Source organism: Oncorhynchus mykiss, chromosome 21, assembly GCF_013265735.2.
Source record: "Oncorhynchus mykiss isolate Arlee chromosome 21, USDA_OmykA_1.1, whole genome shotgun sequence".
NCBI lineage: Eukaryota > Metazoa > Chordata > Actinopteri > Salmoniformes > Salmonidae > Oncorhynchus > Oncorhynchus mykiss.
This window is the reverse complement of record NC_048585.1, coordinates 47,034,290-47,056,532: the sequence shown is the minus strand read 5'-3', so window position 1 is coordinate 47,056,532 and position 22,243 is coordinate 47,034,290. Positions and strand designations below refer to the sequence as shown.

The window sequence follows — 22,243 nt, the reverse complement described above, 5'->3', positions numbered from 1 at the left end:
GGCGTATTCTGCCCAGGGGAGCTGTTCTGACCAAGACGCAGGGTTGCGAAAAGAAAGACTGCGTAAGATGCGACCAATAGTCTGATTGGCCCGTTCTGCTTGACCGTTAGACTGGGGGTGAAAGCCGGAAGAGAGACTGACGGAAGCCCCAATCAAACGGCAAAACTCCCTCCAAAATTGAGACGTGAATTGCGGACCTCTGTCCGAAACGACGTCTGACGGAAGGCCATGAATTCTGAAAACATTCTCGATGATGATTTGTGCCGTCTCTTTAGCAGAAGGAAGCTTAGCAAGGGGAATGAAATGAGCCGCCTTAGAGAACCTATCGACAACCGTAAGAATAACAGTCCTCCCCGCTGACGAAGGCAGTCCGGTGACAAAATCTAAGGCGATGTGAGACCACGGTCGAGAGGGAATAGGAAGCGGCCTGAGACGGCCGGCAGGAGGAGAGTTACCGGACTTAGTCTGCGCGCAGACCGAACAAGCAGCCACGAAACGACGCGTGTCATGCTCCCGGGTGGGCCACCAAAAACGCTGGCGAATGGAAGCAAGCGTACCCCGAACGCCAGGGTGGCCGGCTAACTTGGCAGAGTGAGCCCACTGAAGAACGGCCAGACGAGTAGGAACGGGAACGAAAAGAAGGTTCCTAGGACAAGCGCGCGGCGACGGAGTGTGAGTGAGCGCTTGCTTTACCTGCCTCTCAATTCCCCAGACAGTCAACCCGACAACACGCCCCTCAGGGAGAATCCCCTCGGGGTCAGTGGAGGCTACTGAAGAACTGAAGAGACGAGACAAAGCATCAGGCTTGGTGTTCTTAGAGCCCGGACGATAAGAAATCACGAACTCGAAACGAGCGAAAAACAGCGCCCAACGCGCCTGACGCGCATTAAGTCGTTTGGCAGAACGGATGTACTCAAGGTTCCTGTGGTCAGTCCAAACGACAAAAGGAACGGTCGCCCCCTCCAACCACTGTCGCCATTCGCCTAGGGCTAACCGGATGGCGAGCAGTTCGCGGTTACCCACATCATAGTTACGTTCCGACGGCGACAGGCGATGAGAAAAATACGCGCATGGGTGGACCTTGTCGTCAGAGAGGGAGCGCTGAGAAAGAATGGCTCCCACGCCCACCTCTGACGCGTCAACCTCGACAACGAACTGTCTAGAGACGTCAGGTGTAACAAGGATAGGAGCGGATGTAAAACGATTCTTGAGGAGATCAAAAGCTCCCTGGGCGGAAACGGACCACTTAAAGCACGTCTTGACAGAAGTAAGGGCTGTGAGAGGAGCTGCCACCTGACCGAAATTACGGATGAAACGACGATAGAAGTTCGCGAAGCCGAGAAAGCGCTGCAGCTCGACGCGTGACTTAGGGACGGGCCAATCAATGACAGCTTGGACCTTAGCGGGATCCATCTTAATGCCTTCAGCGGAAATAACAGAACCGAGAAATGTGACGGAGGAGGCATGAAAAGTGCACTTCTCAGCCTTCACAAAAAGACAATTCTCTAAAAGGCGCTGGAGGACACGTCGAACGTGCTGAACATGAATCTGGAGTGACGGTGAAAAAATCAGGATATCGTCAAGGTAAACGAAAACAAAGATGTTCAGCATGTCTCTCAGGACATCATTGACTAATGCCTGAAAGACAGCTGGAGCGTTAGCGAGGCCGAAAGGAAGAACCCGGTATTCAAAGTGCCCTAACGGAGTGTTAAACGCCGTCTTCCACTCGTCCCCCTCCCTGATGCGCACGAGATGGTAAGCGTTACGAAGGTCCAACTTAGTGAAAAACCTGGCTCCCTGCAGGATCTCGAAGGCTGAAGACATAAGAGGAAGCGGATAACGATTCTTAACTGTTATGTCATTCAGCCCTCGATAATCTATGCAGGGGCGCAGAGACCCGTCCTTCTTCTTGACAAAAAAAAACCCCGCTCCGGCGGGAGAGGAGGAGGGGACTATGGTACCGGCGTCAAGAGCTACAGACAAATAATCTTCGAGAGCCTTACGTTCGGGAGCCGACAGAGAGTATAGTCTACCCCGGGGGGGGGGTGGTTCCCGGAAGGAGATCAATACTACAATCATACGACCGGTGTGGAGGAAGAGAGGTGGCCCTGGACCGACTGAACACCGTGCGCAGATCGTGATATTCCTCCGGCACCCCTGTCAAATCACCAGGCTCCTCCTGTGAAGAAGAGACAGAGGAAACAGGAGGGATAGCAGACGTTAAACATTTCACATGACAAGAGACGTTCCAGGAGAGGATAGAATTACTAGACCAATTAATGGAAGGATTATGACAAACTAGCCAGGGATGGCCCAAAACAACAGGTGTAAAAGGTGAACGAAAAATTAAAAAAGAAATGGTTTCACTATGATTACCAGAAACAGTGAGGGTTAAAGGTAGCGTCTCACGCTGAATCCTGGGGAGAGGACTACCATCCAGGGCGAACAAGGCCGTGGGCTCCTTTAACTGTCTGAGAGGAATGTCATGTTCCCGAGCCCAGGTCTCGTCCATAAAACAGCCCTCCGCCCCAGAGTCTATTAAGGCACTGCAGGAAGCTGACGAACCGGTCCAGCGTAGATGGACCGACAAGGTAGTGCAGGATCTTGAAGGAGAGACAGGAGTAGTAGCGCTCACCAGTAGCCCTCCGCTTACTGATGAGCTCTGGCCTTTTACTGGACATGAAGTGACAAAATGACCAGCGGAACCGCAATAGAGACAGAGGCGGTTGGTGATTCTCCGTTCCCTCTCCTTAGTCGAGATGCGGATACCTCCCAGCTGCATGGGCTCAGCACCCGAGCCGGCAGAGGAAGATGGTAGTGATGCGGAGAGGGGGGCAACGGAGAACGCGAGCTCCTTTCCACGAGCTCGGTGACGAAGATCAACCCGTCGCTCAATGCGAATAGCGAGTTCAATCAAGGAATCCACGCTGGAAGGAACCTCCCGGGAGAGAATCTCATCCTTTACCTCTGCGCGGAGACCCTCCAGAAAACGAGCGAGCAAAGCCGGCTCGTTCCAGCCACTGGAGGCAGCAAGAGTGCGAAACTCAATAGAGTAGTCTGTTATGGATCGATTACCTTGACATAGGGAAGACAGGGCCCTGGAAGCCTCCTCCCCAAAAACAGATCGATCAAAAACCCGTATCATCTCCTCCTTAAAGTCCTGATACTGGTTAGTACACTCAGCCCTTGCCTCCCAGATTGCCGTGCCCCACTCACGAGCCCGTCCAATAAGGAGAGATATGACGTAGGCGACACGAGCAGTGCTCCTGGAGAAAGTGTAGGGCTGGAGAGAAAACACAATATCACACTGGGTGAGGAACGAGCGGCATTCAGTGGGCTCCCCAGAGTAACACGGCGGGTTATTGATTCTGGGCTCCGGAGATTCGAAAGCCCTGGAAGTGGCCGGTGGATCGAGGCGGAGATGGTGAACCTGTTCTGTGAGGTTGGAGACTTGGGTGGCCAGGGTCTCAACGGCATGTCGAGCAGCAGACAATTCCTGCTCGTGTCTGCCTAGCATCGCTCCCTGGATTCCGACGGCTGAGTGGAGAGGATCCGAAGTCGCTGGGTCCATTCTTGGTCGGATTCTTCTGTTACGGTGCGTGAATGAGGACCCAAAAGCGAATTAACTTAAACAGAGCTTCTTTAATTACCAAACATAGGTAGGCTCAGACGGACCGGCAGATTCCGACAGGACAAGACAAGGTTACAGCAAACATGACGACAGTCTGGTTCAGGCATGAAACACAACAAACAAGAATCCGACAAGGACAGGAGCAGGAACAGAGAGAGATATAGGGACCTAATCAGAGGGAAAAAGGGAACAGGTGGGAAAAGGGGTGACGAGGTGGTTAGGAGGAGACAAGGCACAGCTGGGGGAAAGAGGGGGAGAAAAGGTAATCTAACAACGACCAGCAGAGGGAGACAGGATGAAGGGAAAGGACAGAGACAAGACACAACATGACAGTACATGACAGTGTGTGCATCATGTGCCTCTTGCTAGCTGTCACTCAAGTGGCGAGAGGCTGAAGCTCATTGGTTGAACTCAAATTGTTAAGGGGATGGCCCACACGGGGGAAAATGAAGGGGAAATGGCGCAGCAGAGCTTCCAGAAACACAGTCGCTTTCAAAAGAGGGAGTTCGTTTGAGGTAAGACAGTAATTTTCCTCATAGATTATGCATGTATGAACTACACATTGACACATCCAGCCAAAAATGGGAGGTTTAAAAAAAAATGTAGTAGTCGACAAAGCATGTCTAAGTAAGTGCTCAAAGACAAAATTTGAATATTGTGGTGTGTGTGTGTTCCCCAGTGAGCTAACATTATACAACTGTCTGTTTATGAGGGGTGGATTTGTTTCTGTTTGTTCCTCATCACACTAGAGTGGTCATGCATGACACTAGCTTCCCTGGGAATGTGGGACACCATAGTGTGTGTGTGTGTGTGTACAGAATGTGAATGTGTTCATGTTTGTGCATATGTACAGAATGTGAGTGTGTTCATGTGTGTGTGTTTATGTGTGTGTATGCTTCCACAGGCCTCTGTGTGTGCATTCTCCTCACCGCACTGGAGTGGGCAGATAGGGTGCTCGCAGCGGAGGGCGTGCGGGACACCACGGGGCTGGCCAGCTGAGGGATGGGTCCTCTGGCCACGGTAAGCTGCACACACTCAGACGCTCTCTGCAGGATGCCTATGGCCTGCTGGTGGGTCACTGTCTGGTCCAGGGGCTGACCGTCTATGGCCAAGATCTGGTCTGTCTCCTTCAGATTCCCATCGCTGTGGGAACAGGATGATTGATTGATTGATTTGTTTATTATTTATATTGGTAAACTGCATTGAGATAAAACAGGTATTTTGTGAGGGAAACATGTAATGTACTCTGGTCAAACATAGTTCATGAGGATGTGGCCTCAGTGTAACAAAGTCCATTCTTGAATAGTTGATTGTCAACAGCTGATTTTCTGATGGGCAAGAAAGTCTTAGAACTGTGAATAATCTCACTGTATAAAAAAGACGCAGGTCGAAAAAGACATGGGTCAGTAGTCACCAACTATGGTTTTGGGGAGATACTAACACACTAGATAATCAACTATTGACCTAGTGGCCAAAACTGGGGGAAAAACTGGGCCAAAACGGGGTTTCTGGTTATAATGACATCATTTCAACCAGATCTATGCGCTGGCGATGACCCTTATTAACTTTCCCATACCAGTGGGCCACGCTCCCGGGCTGGATCTCCTGGACGAAGATGCCCAGCTCCCCGCGGTTCTCACTCCTCAGACCAACCACGCTGAAGCCTAGGCCCCCAGACAGCGGCTTCACCAGTTCCATGTGTGTCACGTAGCGCCCCTAGACACAAACACACAAACACACGGGCGCACACACTCAGCATTAGCACTCCCCTTACCCCCTCTCACAACAGCATCAAAGACATACTCTCTCCTCTGAAGTCTATTTGAAGTCACTCAAGAGTGTGTAGTGTAGCGTGCACTTGTCTTGGAATGTCTTTGAATATTTAGCTAGCTTGACTGTGAGTGTAACCAGCCTTGCTTGTGATTATCAAGAGATATTTCTGTAGATATTTCTACAGAAATAGTGCCAACCGCCAGCATTTGTGCAAAAGTCAATTCAGATTAGAAACAAAAACTTTATTACGAAATATGTGCCTCTTAATAATTGCAGCCTCGAGAAAATATACAGTGCTGTGAAAAAGTATTTTTGATACTGAAACCTAATATTAGATAAAGGGAACCTGAGTGAACAAATAACACCACAATTACATACATATTTCATTTATTTAATGAACAAAGTTATACAACACCCAATGCCCCTGTGTGAAAAATGAATTGCCCCCTTATACTCAATAACTGGTTGTGCCACCTTTAGCTGCAATGACTGCAACTTAACACTTCCTGTAGTTGTTGATCAGTCTTTCAAGTTGCTGTGGAGGAATTTTGGCCCACTCTTCCATGCAGAACTGCTGTAACTCAGCGACATTTGTGGGTTTTCAAGCATGAACTGATCGTTTCAAGTCCTGCCACAACATCTCAATTGGGATTAGGTCTGGACTAGTCCATTCCAAATTGTTTATTTTCAGCCCTTTTCACGTAGACTTGATTGTGTGTTTTGGATCATTGTCTTGCTGCATGACCCAGCTGCACTTCAACTTTAGCTCACAGACGGATGGCCTGACATTCTCCTGTAGTAATCTCTGATATAGGTCCTGGACAACTTGTCGCCCAAAAAGTTATACTTTTGAATCATCTGTCCATAGAACATTCTTCCAAGAGTCTTGATGATCATCCAGGTGCTTCCAGGTGCTTTTTGACAAACTTGAGTGAACTTTTTGGATGACAAGTGTCCCATTACGCCTGGTGAAAACCAAACACTGCATTCCACAGTAAGAACCTCATACCAACGATCAAGCAAGGTGGTGGTAGTGTGATGGTTTGGGATGCTTTGCTGCCTCAGGACCTGGATGACTTGCCTTAATAGAAGGAACCATGAATTCTGCTCTGTATCAGAGAATTCTAAGGGAGAATGTCAGTCTGTGAGCTGAAGCTGAAGCGCAGCTGGATTATTCAGCAAAACAATGATCCAAAACACACAATAAAGTCTACAGGAAAATTGCTAAAAAGCAACAAAATTGAAGTTTTGGAGCGGTTATGCAAAGGCATACACTTCACGACTTCTAAAATCTTAACATCTTGGACGTGCTCACATTTTCCGGTTTCCTTTTCCCAAATCTTTCATTCCATCCATCTTCAGCCCCAGGACGTGGGTGCTCACATTACACGTTTATTCCCTAGTTGATCCTGCCCTGTGTTGGTTGTCGTAGGAAAAAAATGCTGACATGCAAACAGCGAGCTGGTTTATAAGTGTGCACATTATTATGTGCAGAAACATTAAAAAAAGAGACTGAGGCACAGAATATGGACCCACAAATGGTTTGGCAGACCAATACAATATGGACTTATATTCTACAAAGGGAATTGGAGGTGAAAACTTTTAATATTAAAAAAGGAAGCTGCATTCTCTCCACAGCGCCACCAATCTGTCTTCCAATACCTCGGTCCACACGGTGCGTGTTGGGTCACTAGTTACCACATCCACAAAGTCATAATTATGGCTAAATCCCACCTATTTCTAAAATGTATCTTCTTAAAATCTGATTTCTAATCTAACCTTAACCACACTGCAAACCTTGTGTCTAAATTTAAATTAAATCTAGACTTTTCTGATAAAGCCAATTTTGACTCTGTGGCTGTGGCAACTAGTGACAACCTGCGTGTTGTTGTTGCATTTTCTCTTCTCCATCATTGTTTTGGTCTCACATGCTAAGTGCTCACTGGCTTTTGGCAGTAGTCCTTGTCCAATCGCGTGGTAGGACTGCTAATACTACAAGATGTAAAACCAAAATGTCCGAAAATTATCTGGACCTCCGACAGGAGTCTGGAGAACAGTACAGTGCATCCTTGACCCACTCAAACTACGCGAGTCCCGACATACTGATCCTAGACCAAGCTCATAGGATTTCCTTCCCTTCATGAAAATGAGTCTGGGATGGCAAAAATGTGGCAAATTCGTGACGAAATCGTGTAGTGTATGCCCAGCATTACAGCATTGGGTCAGTAACTGAAAAGTTGCTGGTTCGAATACCAGAGGTGAAAAATCTGTCGATGTGCCCTTGAACAAGCCACTTAACCCTAACAACACATTTCACCGCACCTATCTGGTGTACGTGACAATAAAACACATTTTTTGGTTTTCTTTACCTGAGCCATGGAGCGAATGATGTGCTCAAACTCCTCAGGAGACGGCTTCCCATTGATCTGTGTACCAGTGGAGGATTCTGGGTAGGCAAGATGGCCGCCATTGGCATGGGCTGTTGTGTAGCATTCACTCAGGTCACCGCCAAATGTTGCTGTGACACCACCCTGAAACCATTCATGGAAATACAGTCAACAAGGGATGCATTCGAGACCGTAGGGTTGTGCAACATGATACATGCAATCTTGAACTGTGTGAATTCTTTAAACTGTGTAAATTCTGTATGAAAAACATCAGCTGCTAAAAACTGTGGCTGTAATAGTTTGAATTTGTGGCAGTTGTTTGATTATCACACACTGTAACCAAGTGACAGTAGGAAATATACATCTAGCCAGAAACAGACTTAATCCACAAAATTAAAGTTCTATTTTGGGATATATCAACTTGGGTTGCAAAGGGTCGGAAATGTTCCGGTAAATTTCCAGAATTCTTCCGGAAATTTTCCATAGGAAATTAAACACTGGAATTTGGGGAATTTTGCTTAAATTCATTAAGAAAAAGTTAGCATATAACAGTGAACCTTTTTTGTGGGATACACATGAGGCAATTCTAGGTATTGTGGCATATTTAGGTTAAACTATCCCCAATTCAATGGAATTGCAACCCTCTGCATGCACAGTGCACTCTTCCATCACATGTACAGCTGATTCTGAAGATCTTGCACACTAATGAGATGCTATTGAGCCCACATTCCTACACTGTCTGAGCCAAGGACTAAAGGCGTTCTGGTAAGTTTTGATTACAATACTGGATGGGCTGAATATTTTATATGACATACACAATTTTTTTGTTAACTAGTAAATAGTAGCCTACAGCAAAGTGTGTTTAAATAATTTCTAACTTGTTAACAATTTCTGCTAGGTAGTTTTTGCTACCATGTGGGTTTTACCTTGCTTAAGCCTTCTAACCGAGGACTGTTAATTCACCTGTTTCCATAAATGTTTCATTTTAAAAAATTGATCATACAAAGAAGTTGTTCAATCTAACTGCTTATTAACTATTTATTTGTACATGGAATTGTATTTGGGGTTTTTGACAATTTCTTTCCTAATCTTTACAGGAAGATGCCACGGGCACTATCTGATGTGTGGAGCCATTTCACTGCAGCTAACGTTGAAGGAAAAGCTGTGTACATTTGCAAATACTGTGCTTAATCATATGTGAAGAATGCAACAAAGATTCAGGATCATCTGGCCAAGTGCATGAAGTTCCCTCAACGCTCACAACAAGCAACCTCTGACAAAAGTCCCCCTACTTCTATTTGAGGTGAAAATTATGAATCAGACACCTTAACGATAGCAACAGCTCATGGTCCTCCTGGAATCAGAAGTTTTTGTTGACTCAATGGAGGAGCGTAGTCAGAGAAATGCTGATGAATGTCTTGATCGAGTTATGTATGCAACTGGTTCACCTCTGATGCTCACAGGCAATGTGTATTGGAAGAGATTTCTGAATGTTCTTCGCCCAGCATACACCCCTCCAACCAGACATGTTTGATCTACTCATTTTCTGGATGCAGAGTTCAACAGAGTTCAAGTGAAGGTCAAGCAAATCATAGAGAAAGCAGACTGTATTGCAATCATCTCTGATGGGTGGTCGAATGTTCGTGGGCAAGGAATAATTAACTACATCATCTTCACCCCTCAACCAGTATTCTACAAGAGCACAGACACGAGGGACAACAGACACACCGGTCTCTACATTGCAAATGAGCTGAACGCAGTCATCAATGACCTTGGACCACAGAAGGTATTTGCACTGGTAACAGACAATGCTGTGAACATGAAGGCTGCTAGGTCTAAAAAGTGGAGGAGTCCTACCCTCACATCACACCCATGGCTGTTCTGCTCATGCATTGAATCTGCTCCTCAAGGACATCATGGCACTGAAAACAATGGATACACTCTACAAGAGAGGCAAGGAAATGGTTAGGTGTGTGAACGGTCATCAAGTTATAGCAGCAATCTACCTCACCAAGCAAAGTGAGAAGAATACGAGCACCACATTGAAGCTGCCCAGCAACACCCATTGGGGTGGTGTTGTCATCATGTTTGACAGTCTCCTGGAGGGGAAGGAGTCTCTCCAAGAAAGTCTGACCCAAGTCTCTCCCCATCAAGAGGATCCTCCTGGGTGATGTATTTTGAGAGAGAGTGGTAAGCAGCCTGAATCTCCTGAAACATATAGCAGTAGCCATCCTGTCTGATGTTCAGAATCTGCTTGCAGATGTAAGAGAAAAAGCAGAAGAAACTGCAGTTCTGAAATACATCAAAAAACATGAAGAGTTCTGCCTGAAGCCCATACACACCGCAGCGTACATGTTGGACCCCAAGTATGCTGGCAAGAGCATCCTGTCTGATGCAGCGATCAACAAGGCCTATGGTGTCATCACTACCGTGTCTCGCCACCTTGGCCTGGATTAGGGCAAGGTTCTTGGCAGTCTGGTGAAGTACACTTCCAAGCAAGGGCTTTGGGGTGGAGATGCAATATGGCAGTCGTGCCAACATATCTCATCAGCCACCTGGTGGAAGGGGCTTTGTGGATCTGAGGCTCTTTCCCCTATTGCCTCCATCATCCTCCAAATCCCACCAACATCAGCTGCCTCAGAGCGCAACTGGTCCTTGTTTGGGAACACACACGCAACAGGCTGATAATACAAGGGTTGAAAATTTGGTGGCTATCCGGGCAAATTTGAGGCCTTTTGAGGCATCCTCAACAAGGTTGGAAAGTGACAATGAAGATGGGGCCTCGGAGTCTGATGTTCAAGAGGTGGACATTGAGGAGGTCCAGGGAGAAGACTTGAAGCCTGAGAGGAAGACAACCAAAGATTTAGTTTCTAGACTATCATTTTACAGATCTGCATATTTTTCCGTTAATTCCCATATATTCCCGTTAATTCCAATATATTTCTGTTAGTTCCCACAGAAAGTTCCCACGGAAAGTTCCCACTGAATATTCCCCAAAATGTGCAACTGTAATATCAACACAAACCATGTTTACATGTCACATTCTGTTACATGCATTGCATTGAGTAGAACTAATATCCAAAATATCCTAAATGAGGCTACACAAGCTGATCCAATCAAGTTCTAACCAAAAACCTGCCATCACTGCTGTTAAAATAAACAGAGGCTAATTTTGTGAATTCCCTAAATCTAACTAAGTCTAGGAGCCTAGGAGCGTCAGAGGCGGGCCAGCTCGTTACCCAACCATGATTAGCTGGATCTATAGTAGTCTAATCCTTCAGGGATAATAGCTTTTTAGCTGATCCAACAATGACTCTGCTTCCAATGCAATATTTCCATCATAGCCATCTGGATGCCTTGATATGCTATTCGTTAAAGGGGCTGCAACCACTGTGTTTCTGTGACTAATGGATTATATGAATTAGACACTGTGTAAAACCCTATTTTTGAATTTCATTTGCTTGTTGGCTCTAATGTTTGCTCATGATTAGTTTGAATGTGATCCACAAGGACTAGCGATATATAGCTAACACTTCATAAGCACTTTGTTTGAAATATAGCATCCTCAGTTGCCCTTTTGAACTTGTAATTGTGTGCTTAGCATATTGAAGAAGCATTGTTGACAGACTAGCTGACATATCATCCAGCCAGTTACCTATGTAGTGAGGTTTTAGCCTTTGTAAACAGAAAAACCCTGTAGTCTAGGCTAAGTTAGCATAGTGCCCAAGTTGCTGTCCCATTCACAAGCTATGTTAGCCAGCCGAGCTAAGAGGATTAAAGTTCCAGTTTGGTTCTTGCACATTTAAGAAATTGTTTCTGCCCCACTTGACATGGTGGCGGCCTCTCTCTTCTGCGAGCAGGCCCTGTCGCCATAGCGACACCGACAGTTCAGGCCCTACTGGCTGGAGCAGACAGACTGTATGTGGGTTTAGGTTTCGACTGACACCAAAAACACTAACTGCGTCTTTCCTGCAAATTGGTTTTGCCCAATGAAGCCGGAAACGTCTCTTTGTATCGCAAGCACTCAGCTTAATCTCTGTTCCACTAATTTGAATTTAAATTATTTCATGTTTTTTTTTATGTTGTTTTCTGTGATTCACTTTATCTTTAAACATAGACTCCATTGCACATTTATTTTAGCTTGAAAACATTAGGGTGGAAGAGCAGTAGATTAGCATGCCACCCAAACACCGTTAACCATGCTATACTGTGTGGATTGGGTTGTTACATTGTGCATAAGAATGTGACACTGCTGAAATAAACTATAAAGCACCGGTACACAAAAAAATGTCTGCAAGGATTTTATAATCTAAATTCCTTCAGGGTTGAAAAAAATACAAGCTGTAGCAGCATCTTTGCCTCCCACTGCATAGCTCACATACTTTCTCTCTCTGTCTCAAGCACTTACCCGGGCCCGTTCGCATACATCCACAGTGACCTAACAAGAGCTCTTTCTTGGTTAAAAAAATGCTCAATTTCTCATGGGTCCTGGATAAGTCAAGGAGGCCTTTTGGCTTTGGCTGGCTGTGTCTGCTTATATAACCTTATTAAAAGTGCCCAGATGAACTCTGACTGCAATATGCCCACAGTAATACATGATTTGAGAGAGAAAAAAAGCTATGTCTGTCTGGAGGCAAGCCAAAACAGAGAATAATTTGATTTGGATTCAACGCAGACTAAATCAAGACTGAAATAAGTAGTAGTAATTTCCTTCATTCTAACTCCTAGACATAATAATACTGTTGCAGCAAAGACCATACTTGGTCAATCCTGAACTTAAAATTGCACATTTAAGCTAGTGAATAGGCAGTGAATTATTTGCAAAAAGACAAGCTGGGTGTGCCGCTATGCCATTAACGCATGTATCTACAATGTGGACAAAAACTTAAAAGACCGATTAGGGAGTCGAAACAAGAGATGGGGTGAGGTTAAGTCTGTTTACTTTATTGCGTCATGTTTATGACCCCCTGTAAGGGTTAGAATGATGGCTACCCTAACCATCATTCTTAAAGGGATAGTTCACCCAAATTACAAAAACAAAACCAAAGCATGAATTGCTGTCATATGTAATTTGGGTGATCCCTTTCACCCATATCCATATCCACAGCTTGGATAAAACAGCCCAGTTGACATTTAAATTGACTCGCCACTCCCAACAACCCATTGATATTAAAACCAGAAAATCAAGATCTATATTTTATATTGTTCATCAAAGTTACTTAACTGATCCTGAGTGATCCTGCTTTGTGAACTTAGTGATCATATTTCCCAACCCCCAAGAGAGGCCTGGTCTTACCCCCTGGTCTTTGAGGAGCTGGACAGACTTCTGCAGGGCCAGAATCTGGTGGAACAGGGGGCTTTGGAGCACCGACTTGAGCAAGCTTAGCTTCTCCTCGGTGGGGACCTCCCCCCGCTCCTTCAGCTTGGCCTGGAGCCGCTCCACTGCCTGCAAGGCACGCTGGGTATCTGCAAAGCATCGCATAGTTCAGTGACAGCATGGGGCGGCAGCCATGTGGAGAAAAGGGGACGAGAGAGGCGGCAGGGGGATAGCTATCAGTATGAACAGGCAGGCTGATCACAAGTGTTTTGAAATTGTTTATAAGTTGAGTATAGTTAGATAGGAGGTTGACATGCCCCCTTCAGCTACTCTAAAACATTCTGTGAGTTTAATCCAAGTGTTCCTAATTTGTTGTCAGTGTTTATTCAGGTTTTATTGCTGAGAATGTGAAGTCCATGGCAGATTTCTAACGTTTTCATCTTCATCTGAGTAACCCATGCTCCCGTTAACACACAGAACCAAACATGCTTGCTAATGTGATAAGCCCTATGTGAATGATTCATTGGGAAGAGAGAGAGAGAGAGAGAGAGACAGAGATAGAGACAGAGAGAGAGAGAGAGAGAGAGAGAGAGAGAGAGAGAGAGACAGAGAGACAGAGAGAGAGAGAGAGAGAGAGAGAGAGAGACAGAGAGAGAGACAGAGAGAGAGAGAGAGAGAGAGAGAGAGAGAGAGAGAGACAGAGAGAGAGAGACAGAGAGACAGAGAGAGAGAGACAGAGAGACAGAGAGAGAGAGACAGAGAGAGAGAGAGAGAGAGACAGAGAGAGAGAGAGAGAGACAGAGACAGAGACAGAGAGAGAGACAGAGAGAGAGAGAGAGAGACAGAGAGAGAGAGACAGAGACAGAGACAGAGAGAGAGACAGAGAGAGAGAGACAGAGAGAGAGACAGAGAGAGAGAGAGACAGAGAGACAGAGAGAGAGAGACAGAGACAGAGACAGAGAGAGAGAGAGAGAGAGAGACAGAGAGAGAGAGACAGAGAGAGAGACAGAGAGAGAGACAGAGAGAGAGAGAGCTCAATATGGAAGTGGTCAGAGGAAGCTGATGCTGAGCTACAGAATTGTTTCACTAGCACAGACTGGAATATGTTCCGGGACTCATCCGATGGCATTGAGGTGTTTACCACATCAGTCACCAGCTCCATTAATAAGTGTATCAACAACGTCATCCCCACAGTGACCGTATGTACATATCCCAACCAGAAGACATGGATTACAGGCAACATCCGCACTGGCTGCATTACTGCTTGGTATGGCAACTACTTGACATCCGACCGCAAGGTGCTACAGAGGGTAGTACGTACAGCCCTCTATACCAGGCGGTCTCGGAGGAAGGCCCTAAAAATTGTCAGACACCAGCCACTCAAGTCATAGACTGTTCTCTCTGCTACCGCACAGCAAGTGGTACTGATGCACCAAGTCTGGAACCAACAGGACCCTGAACAGCTTCTACACCAACAGGACCCTGAACAGCTTCTACTACCAAGCCATAAGACTGTTAAATAGTTAGTTAAATAGTTAACCAAATAGCTACCTGAACTATCTGCATTCACCCTTTTTTGACTCATCACATACGCTGCTGCTACTGTTTACTATCTGTGACTTTATTCCTAGTTATATGTACATATCTACATCATCGTACCCCTGCATGTTACCCCTTGTATATAGTCAAGTTATCATTACTCATTATGTGTCTATTATTTCTTTATTTTCTTTCTCTCTGCCCAGTTGGGAAGGGCCTGAAAGTAAGCATTTTACTGTTAGTCCACACCTGTTGGTTACGAAGCATATGACAAATAAAAATGGACTGGATTTGAAATTTGATTTGATTTGCACCGGAAGAAAGAAAAAATTCATCAATGATTCGCTGTTCAACTCACAGACCCAGAATGGGCAACCAGAGAATAAGGCCCTCCACAGTTTGCTTGCTGGACTCTGCATAAGCTCCACAATCAAACAACTCAAGCCTACTCGCCTCTCTTGCCTCCTCAGAGCAGCCTGTTAGCCGAGGATGGGTTTGACGTCCTCTGGTCCAGGAGGACGGGCCAATTTCAGAGGACCGCGGACTGTGACTAACACCTAATAGGGCGTGCACAAGTTCCAAAGCACTGTTCCTTCTGAGAGCTAGCCTACAGATGTAGAACCTTAATTTGATCACTCTTTTGTTGGTCAGAATTGTTCTGCACCGCAGGAAATGCAGATGAGCTTTGCGACTGAAAACCCATACTAACACATATTAACAGTATTAGACTTTTCATGTAGCCTACTTTTGTACAGCTAATAGCCTAACCACCGATCAAGCAACATGATGGACTAAACGTTATTTTGCTGTGACAATATAGGTCAAATTCAGATCCTAAACATGTACCTCATTGAGCAGAGACAGTAAACAAACCAAAAATACGGGAGTCTCGACAGACACATTTCTCTGTTAACGGCTTGTACCTTTTGGAGTACTTTGTTTGAGTTTTCGTAGCTGAGTGTTTGAGCATTCATAACAAGGATTCTCCTCAGACTCTGAGTTTGTTAGTGACCTAGGCGGATTTTACAATAACAGAGGCCAAGTCAGGATTCTTTCTGTTTGGATGGGAGATGGAGAGTTAGGGAGTAACATATTATCTAAATACGTAATAACATCAATCAAATTCACTCTCTTGATCGAAACATTGCAGTACCACCTCTCGCTCTTTTCATCTGGTGAGACCTTGCACATAACCGACAACATTAGCAATCAACACTTTTCTAACTTTGACATATCACAAATTGACTGATCTCTTACCCATTGTCTCAATCATGTCTTTTATTCCCGGTAGATGTGATAGCTGCCCATCAACCAGAGAGTGTAGTCAAGGCCTGCAAAATACCCATATCTGTGTTACACACCCTGCAAATGAATATGACATCAACATAAAACCATGATAAGTGTTGCTGCAATGCTACTTTTATCACTCATTATCACGTAAGCTACTTACTTAATCAACGTTTATATCAGGCCAGTGTTTTCATACTGACTGACAGTAGACCTTTAAAATACCTCAGCAGCCCACTCTGAATTTTCATACATTCAGATGACATTATATAAAGTACCCGTTTTAACCTGGAGTATTTTTTTTTTACTTCTTCAGAGGAGAGCTGCTACACTACTTACTTACTTACTTCCTGACTTTATTGTCCCCATGGGGAGATTTTGTTGCAGTGTCATGTACACGTTTAAAGTGCCGTTTAAATACAAAACAAAATTGACAATACAACTTTCATAACAGTTACATACCAATAAAACGTACATTTAAAGAAAAAGACTAGCCTGCTGGCCTTACTGAGTCGATAGGAACATTAGCCCGAAGAGCTGCTACACTACAATAAGCAGGGTCTTTACTGGGCATATGTAGTTTGTTGGAGACTTTGTATTTGAAGTAATACACTTATTCAGGGATTAACATCTGCCAATTGTCATTCCTGGGGCCTTAATTGACATTGGCGATGGCTTTGTGACATGCATGTTACCATCAGGCATCTGTGTGGCCTTAGTAAAGCCATTTACTATACATATTAGGCCTATAACAGGCAGGTGTTCTGCTTCTGTGTTCAGTAGCCTAACCAATAGCCATATATCACTTCTCAGTTACTGTAAATCAAGTATTCATTAACACATTCAGGAATAAATGATTTGTGTTACCATACCAAGCACAAGAATGATAACTTTTAAAACTGAAAGATTAAGTGATGGAGATTAAGATAATGTTCTGACAGATGTTTCATTTTATATTGGGACACTTTTTATACATCAAGATACAATAATGTACAAATCCTGGAAGATGAATATAGCATATTCATGACCTACAGTAAATCGTCTCACCAAATGCTCTGTAGTTGTAACCTAGTCATACCCAATTCCAGCCATAGGCTATGCAAGGACATTTTTCCCCTTTAATTGCATTCATCCATTATCAATAAGAAGCGGTATGAGGGATGATCTTAATTTTTTGCTGGCACCTTATTTAACTTGTTTAAATCCCATATTAGCCTAATAATTAACGTTAGGTGCAGGTGTAAATGCTGAATAGACATTTTCGAATGTAATCATCAGTAGGCTTCACAACAGGAAATGTCAATACACTTTTTTCTTTTTTACAGACAATAGCATTTTTTGTCTCCCAATATAAAAACGAATTTGAAACCAAAATGAAAACAACTTCAAGTTTCATGAAGGGCCTTTCACAAGGTTTGGACAAACAAATAGCATAGCCCTAGCCGAGACGCGCGAATGGATAACGGTTTCTCGATGAATGTTTTGCAAGCCATAGCCCATATTCATAATCATAAACTCGCTATAGCATAGGTTTCGTTCTTCGCTCACTCAAGTCATATTTTTCTAACTTAAATCTGTTTGTATACGTGTCTGTTTATGAATTTAAATTGTATTATTTTGAAGCTAGTCTCGGCTACTGAGAAGGCAAGGAACACAATCCGCTTTTCTCAACTCCTCCTTCTTCTCCATCTCATCTTCGGGACACTGAATCAACAGGTTTCCGACGTTATCAGATAAAACAGAAAAGTTGGATAATGTTGTGACAACGATCGAAACCACCCAAAGTGCTTGAAACATTCTCACAAAGCTATAAACGTATAACATCATAGGCTGTGTAAAATAATACAGATACCGTCGAAACATTTACTGAGCCAGCGGCTGAGAATGTAGCCTTTACAATAGCAACATGTTGCTCACAAATCCGAACTCGGAATTCAGTTTTAGATTTGTGTCCAAAACAATTAGCCTATTAACTTTTATCTAGTCAAATTAATTGGAATTCGTGTTTTAGGGACGAAGGAAACTTACATAGGCGTTGACCCTTGTCTGACGGCTGGCATAGGACGTATATTGCCTGTCCCGTTGTCCTTCGGCTAACTGCGCATAGACAAGAGTTTAAAGATGGGGCGTACTTGTAACTCGATCTTCTACATACATTTGCAGTAATAGCGGCACGGAGAGTTGAGCTTGAGACAGTCTATGGTAGAGATGGCCGAGGTTTATTGGGAGATCACAAGCGCCGCTTGGTGGATACTGTGCCAACTAGGACTGAAGTGCAGCCTGCTGTAATGTACTACAGGTAATCTTATGTATTGCACTCAGACTAGTTTATTTTACGCCTGCTACATTAGGTTACACTCAGAAAGACGTGATTGGGGATTGTTGGGGTATTGCAACAGGCATGTCTGCAATTGCATGGGCTCGTGCTCAGTTAGGGGTTGGCCGGGGTAGGCCGTCATTGTAAATAAGAATTTGTTCTTAACTGACTTGCCTAGGTAAATCAAATAAATGTACAAAAAAAAATCCCATGCATAAATATTATAATGGATATATTGGGGGGTATGCAATGCAATGTAACTGAACACAGGCTTTCACAATGTTGCAGGTAACATCAATGTTTGAAGAAATAGTCACTGGCAGGAATGTTAAACCAGGGTCTCCACTCTTATCCAATTTTCAAAACATAGATAACAGCTCTTTATCTTTCTGTTTGTTCTTCACATTGTGAAGTGCTGATCTCCTCTGCTATTGTGATTACTGGCAAAGTAGGGGTCCTGAAACTTATTCAACTTGGTGCAGAATAGTTTCCTAATAAACTTCAGTACATATGCCTATCAATAAAGACAAGAGCCCTTAAATTCTAGACACTAATGATTGTATAGTACTAAAACGTTATGTTTACCATTGGTATTTACCATTATCTCAAATCATTCAACGTATAGCTGCATCTAGAGCCAATGCTGCATTTGCTAGAGCTCTTCCGGCACTATTGTCTCTCCGTTTCTTGCTCTCTCTCTCACACACACACAGACACACACGCAAATTCCAATTCCAGGGACGTGCGGCCAAAGTACAAACGACATGCATTGGTCAAGTGCAGATGAACATGCAAATGTAGGGGCATTATGTGATCGCAATGTGAAAAAACTAAAGCATTTATGCGTGCTGTTTAGATCTTCTGTCTGTGTCCTGTTTATAGAATAATGTGCTCCATTTCAGACCCAGATGTGCCAAGCTTATAAAATGTTGATATGAGAGAGAGAGAGGTGTTACTCAAAGTTAAATGTATCAAATGCCTGTGGGGCACAGTCCCTTTTTGCCTGTTAAATTTTGCTTTCCTTGTGGGAACATGAAGATTGTTCATTCATTCATCTATCGATTTGTTAATTCATTCATTTGTTAATTCATCCATCTATGTGGGTATTAATACAACTTGAATTTGAACTAGTATCATGCATTCCCACTCATTGAAATGTAGGCTAGCAACATAATTAAACACTTGTATGTATGTTTTATGAATAGGGGAGGCATTTGTGTACTATTGTTCCACTGATCGGGGCAGCAGCTCAACTATGTAGATAGCGTGGTTGAATTTGAGGTGGTTACTTGCTTGAGACCTGAAAACGTGTGTTAGCTCCCGGAGGTAATGCCTAGGCTTTAGCTCAGTGGGCTAACACTATCTTGTCGCAGTGCAGAATGTGCACACCTTGACATTGGTATCTACATCATTGGCATTGTCTAATGCAGCTTGGTTAATTCGTGTCTATATCATCATGGCACATAATAGCCATTATTATTTCAGAAATCCTATCTAATTGCTGAGGAAATAACTGCCATCATCTCACATATTGGGCTAGAATGGGAACTGTCTCTTGTCAAATCTGCCAGCTCATCCAATGATTCCCCCACTTTCGTCTTGGCCTCCTATTGGTTGATACATTAAACTGTCTAGGAATCGGGAAATGCATGACTGAACAAGAACGTCCTGTTTTCAGAGCAAAATGGATTGGAAATGGGTTTTGTCTTCAGAGCTATTTAGCAAAAAAGTGTCCGACATTATCTCAATTCACATAGGATAAAGTTAAGACCCAGATGCAGACTGTGTCGAAGTAACAATGTTTATTACAGCAACAGGGGCAAAGGTAAAGGACGGCAGGCAGGGTCAGGTCAGGCAGAGGTCGGTAATCCAGAGGTGGGGCAAAGGTACAGGATGACAGGCAGGCTCAGGGGCAGGCAGAGTGGTCAGGCAGGCGGGCTCAGAGTCAAGACAGGCACGGGTCAAAATCAGGAGGACAAGAAAAGAGAGACTGGAAAACCAGGAGCTGATACAAAAACGCTGGTTGACTTGACAAACAAGACGAACTGGCAACAGAGAACGCAGTTATAAATACAAAGGGGATAATAGGGAAGATGGGCAACACCTGGAGGAGGGTGGAGACAATCACAAAGACAGATGAAACAGATCAGGACGTAACAGAATATGGACAAACTGTATCATAAGGGTGGCAAAACGGTTTGGCAAAAAAAAAGAAGCTCTAAAAAGTCTAACAGTTGTTTATTTAAAGTGGGACTGTATTGTATGTGTAACTCTTGTAGCGATGTTGCTCATCGATGACCCTTGCTGAACACTCATTCCAGTCCAGTATTTTTTAAATGTTTTATTATTTGTTGTTGACGCTGATGATGAGAAGCAGGTACAGAGAGTTGAACATTTAATTTCGCACAGACATGGAACAGGACAGGAACAGCGTCAAAACCAGGCAATACAAAGACGCATGACAATTAATGCTGAAGTGGGGAACAGAGCTGGGGAACAGATAGATATAGGGAAGGAAATAACACAAGTGATTGAGTCCAGGTGAGTGCAATGAATCGCTGATGCACGTGACGAGGGAAGCAGGTGTGCGTAATGATGGTGGCAGGAGTGCGTAATGCTGGGTAGCCTGGCGCCCACGAGCGCCAGAGAGGGAGAGTGGAAGCAGGCGTGACAAATAACTATGTTGTTTTGATGGCAAATGTGAACAAATTTGTTGAATATATTTAAAAGACTGAAATATCCCTGTCAATATTTATGGCTTGTTTGATAATCAACAATGTAATATCTACTTCCGACATTCATTGAATTTACAGTTTTAAACAAGGGCATGCCATTTCAAGTGAAACACTACATTTCAAATTGATTATGAAATTCTGACTCACTGAGAACAAAGGTGTAAATTGATCTGTCCACATAGTGTCACGTTAGTCTTTTGGTGTTAGGAAGGCCGTAACAATGGATGGTGCAGTGGGGAGGCAGACATGATGTTCCCGTTGCAATGCCCGGAGTAACGGCTTTTATTAGTGGAGAAGCTAAAATGTGGCAAACTTCTGTAACACATATTTCCAACAAAAATAACAAGCATAATGTAAACTATTGACAGGAAACATATAAACATATCTTTTAAAAAAACTTGATTTAGTAAATATTTTCTTAACTTATTTTTCTTAAAACTGTATTGTTGGTTAAGGGCTTGTAATTAAGCATTTCATGGTAAGGTCGACATCTGTTGTATTCACCGCATGTGACAAATAACATTTGATACTCAGATAACTGAAAAACAATCGACAACTCAAAACAGAGCTCTGAATAACACAGGCCTCAATCACACCTGATAGGGTACGTTTGTCATACTGGCATTCTATCTGGAAGAAGAATGACAGGTTTTAGACAGGATGGGAAACCCTCAACACGGACCTTACAATTTTAGACCAAAAATCAATGATTAGTCTTCCATATAGTCATGATATCACGATTCACATTGTTCACGTAATATCTCAATTACCAAATATATAGCCTACAATAACTATGCATAAAAAAATACAATAGACCGGGGTAGACCTTCGCCTTGATCACAACTACAGCAACATTGTATTTTTGGTACACCAGAAGTACATTCATTTCCAATGGAACGCTGGGTTTGCCTTGCAGCATTGCCTTGCCATTGTCTTGCAGTGCGTCCTGTGTGGTGCATACTATGGATCTATTAATCCTATCCGTGAAACTGTATGCGTAGACGGTTTAACAGAAATGGTAGCAGAAGGTGAATGTTGAATTTTTGTTGCACACATATCTTGATGATGATGCGTACTATTTTACCCAGTGATGCTTCGAACACACCAATAGTGTCATTGCGCAAAATAGTATGCATATTCAGCTGAATATGTATGCAACCAAAGTTCAATATTCACATTCTGCTACCATTTCTGTCAAGCCTTCTATGCATACAGTTTGACCATACATTCGATAAATCCAACATATGTACCAAACCG

At 43.8% G+C, this 22,243-nt stretch overlaps 1 protein-coding gene across 10 annotated transcripts in view; it reads right to left on the bottom strand.

Moving 5' to 3' along the window:
• Positions 1-22,243, bottom strand: part of LOC110500876 (multiple PDZ domain protein) — a 78,961-nt gene that overhangs the window by 56,530 nt on the left and 188 nt on the right. For 5 of the 10 annotated variants that reach the window (XM_036958010.1, XM_036958018.1, XM_036958016.1 and 2 more), the window contains exons 1-6: positions 17,963-18,190; positions 15,905-15,978; positions 13,088-13,257; positions 7,774-7,935; positions 5,208-5,347; positions 4,561-4,774 (exon numbers count right to left, since the gene is read on the bottom strand). In XM_036958010.1, the coding sequence (XP_036813905.1) occupies positions 4,561-4,774; positions 5,208-5,347; positions 7,774-7,935; positions 13,088-13,257; positions 15,905-15,920 (702 nt within the window). In that variant the 5' untranslated portion in view covers positions 15,921-15,978; positions 17,963-18,190. Of the gene's footprint in view, positions 1-4,560; positions 4,775-5,207; positions 5,348-7,773; positions 7,936-13,087; positions 13,258-15,904; positions 15,979-17,962; positions 18,192-22,243 lie in introns of those variants that run through there. The other 5 variants (XM_036958013.1, XM_036958012.1, XM_036958015.1 and 2 more) reach the window with 3 other exon arrangements.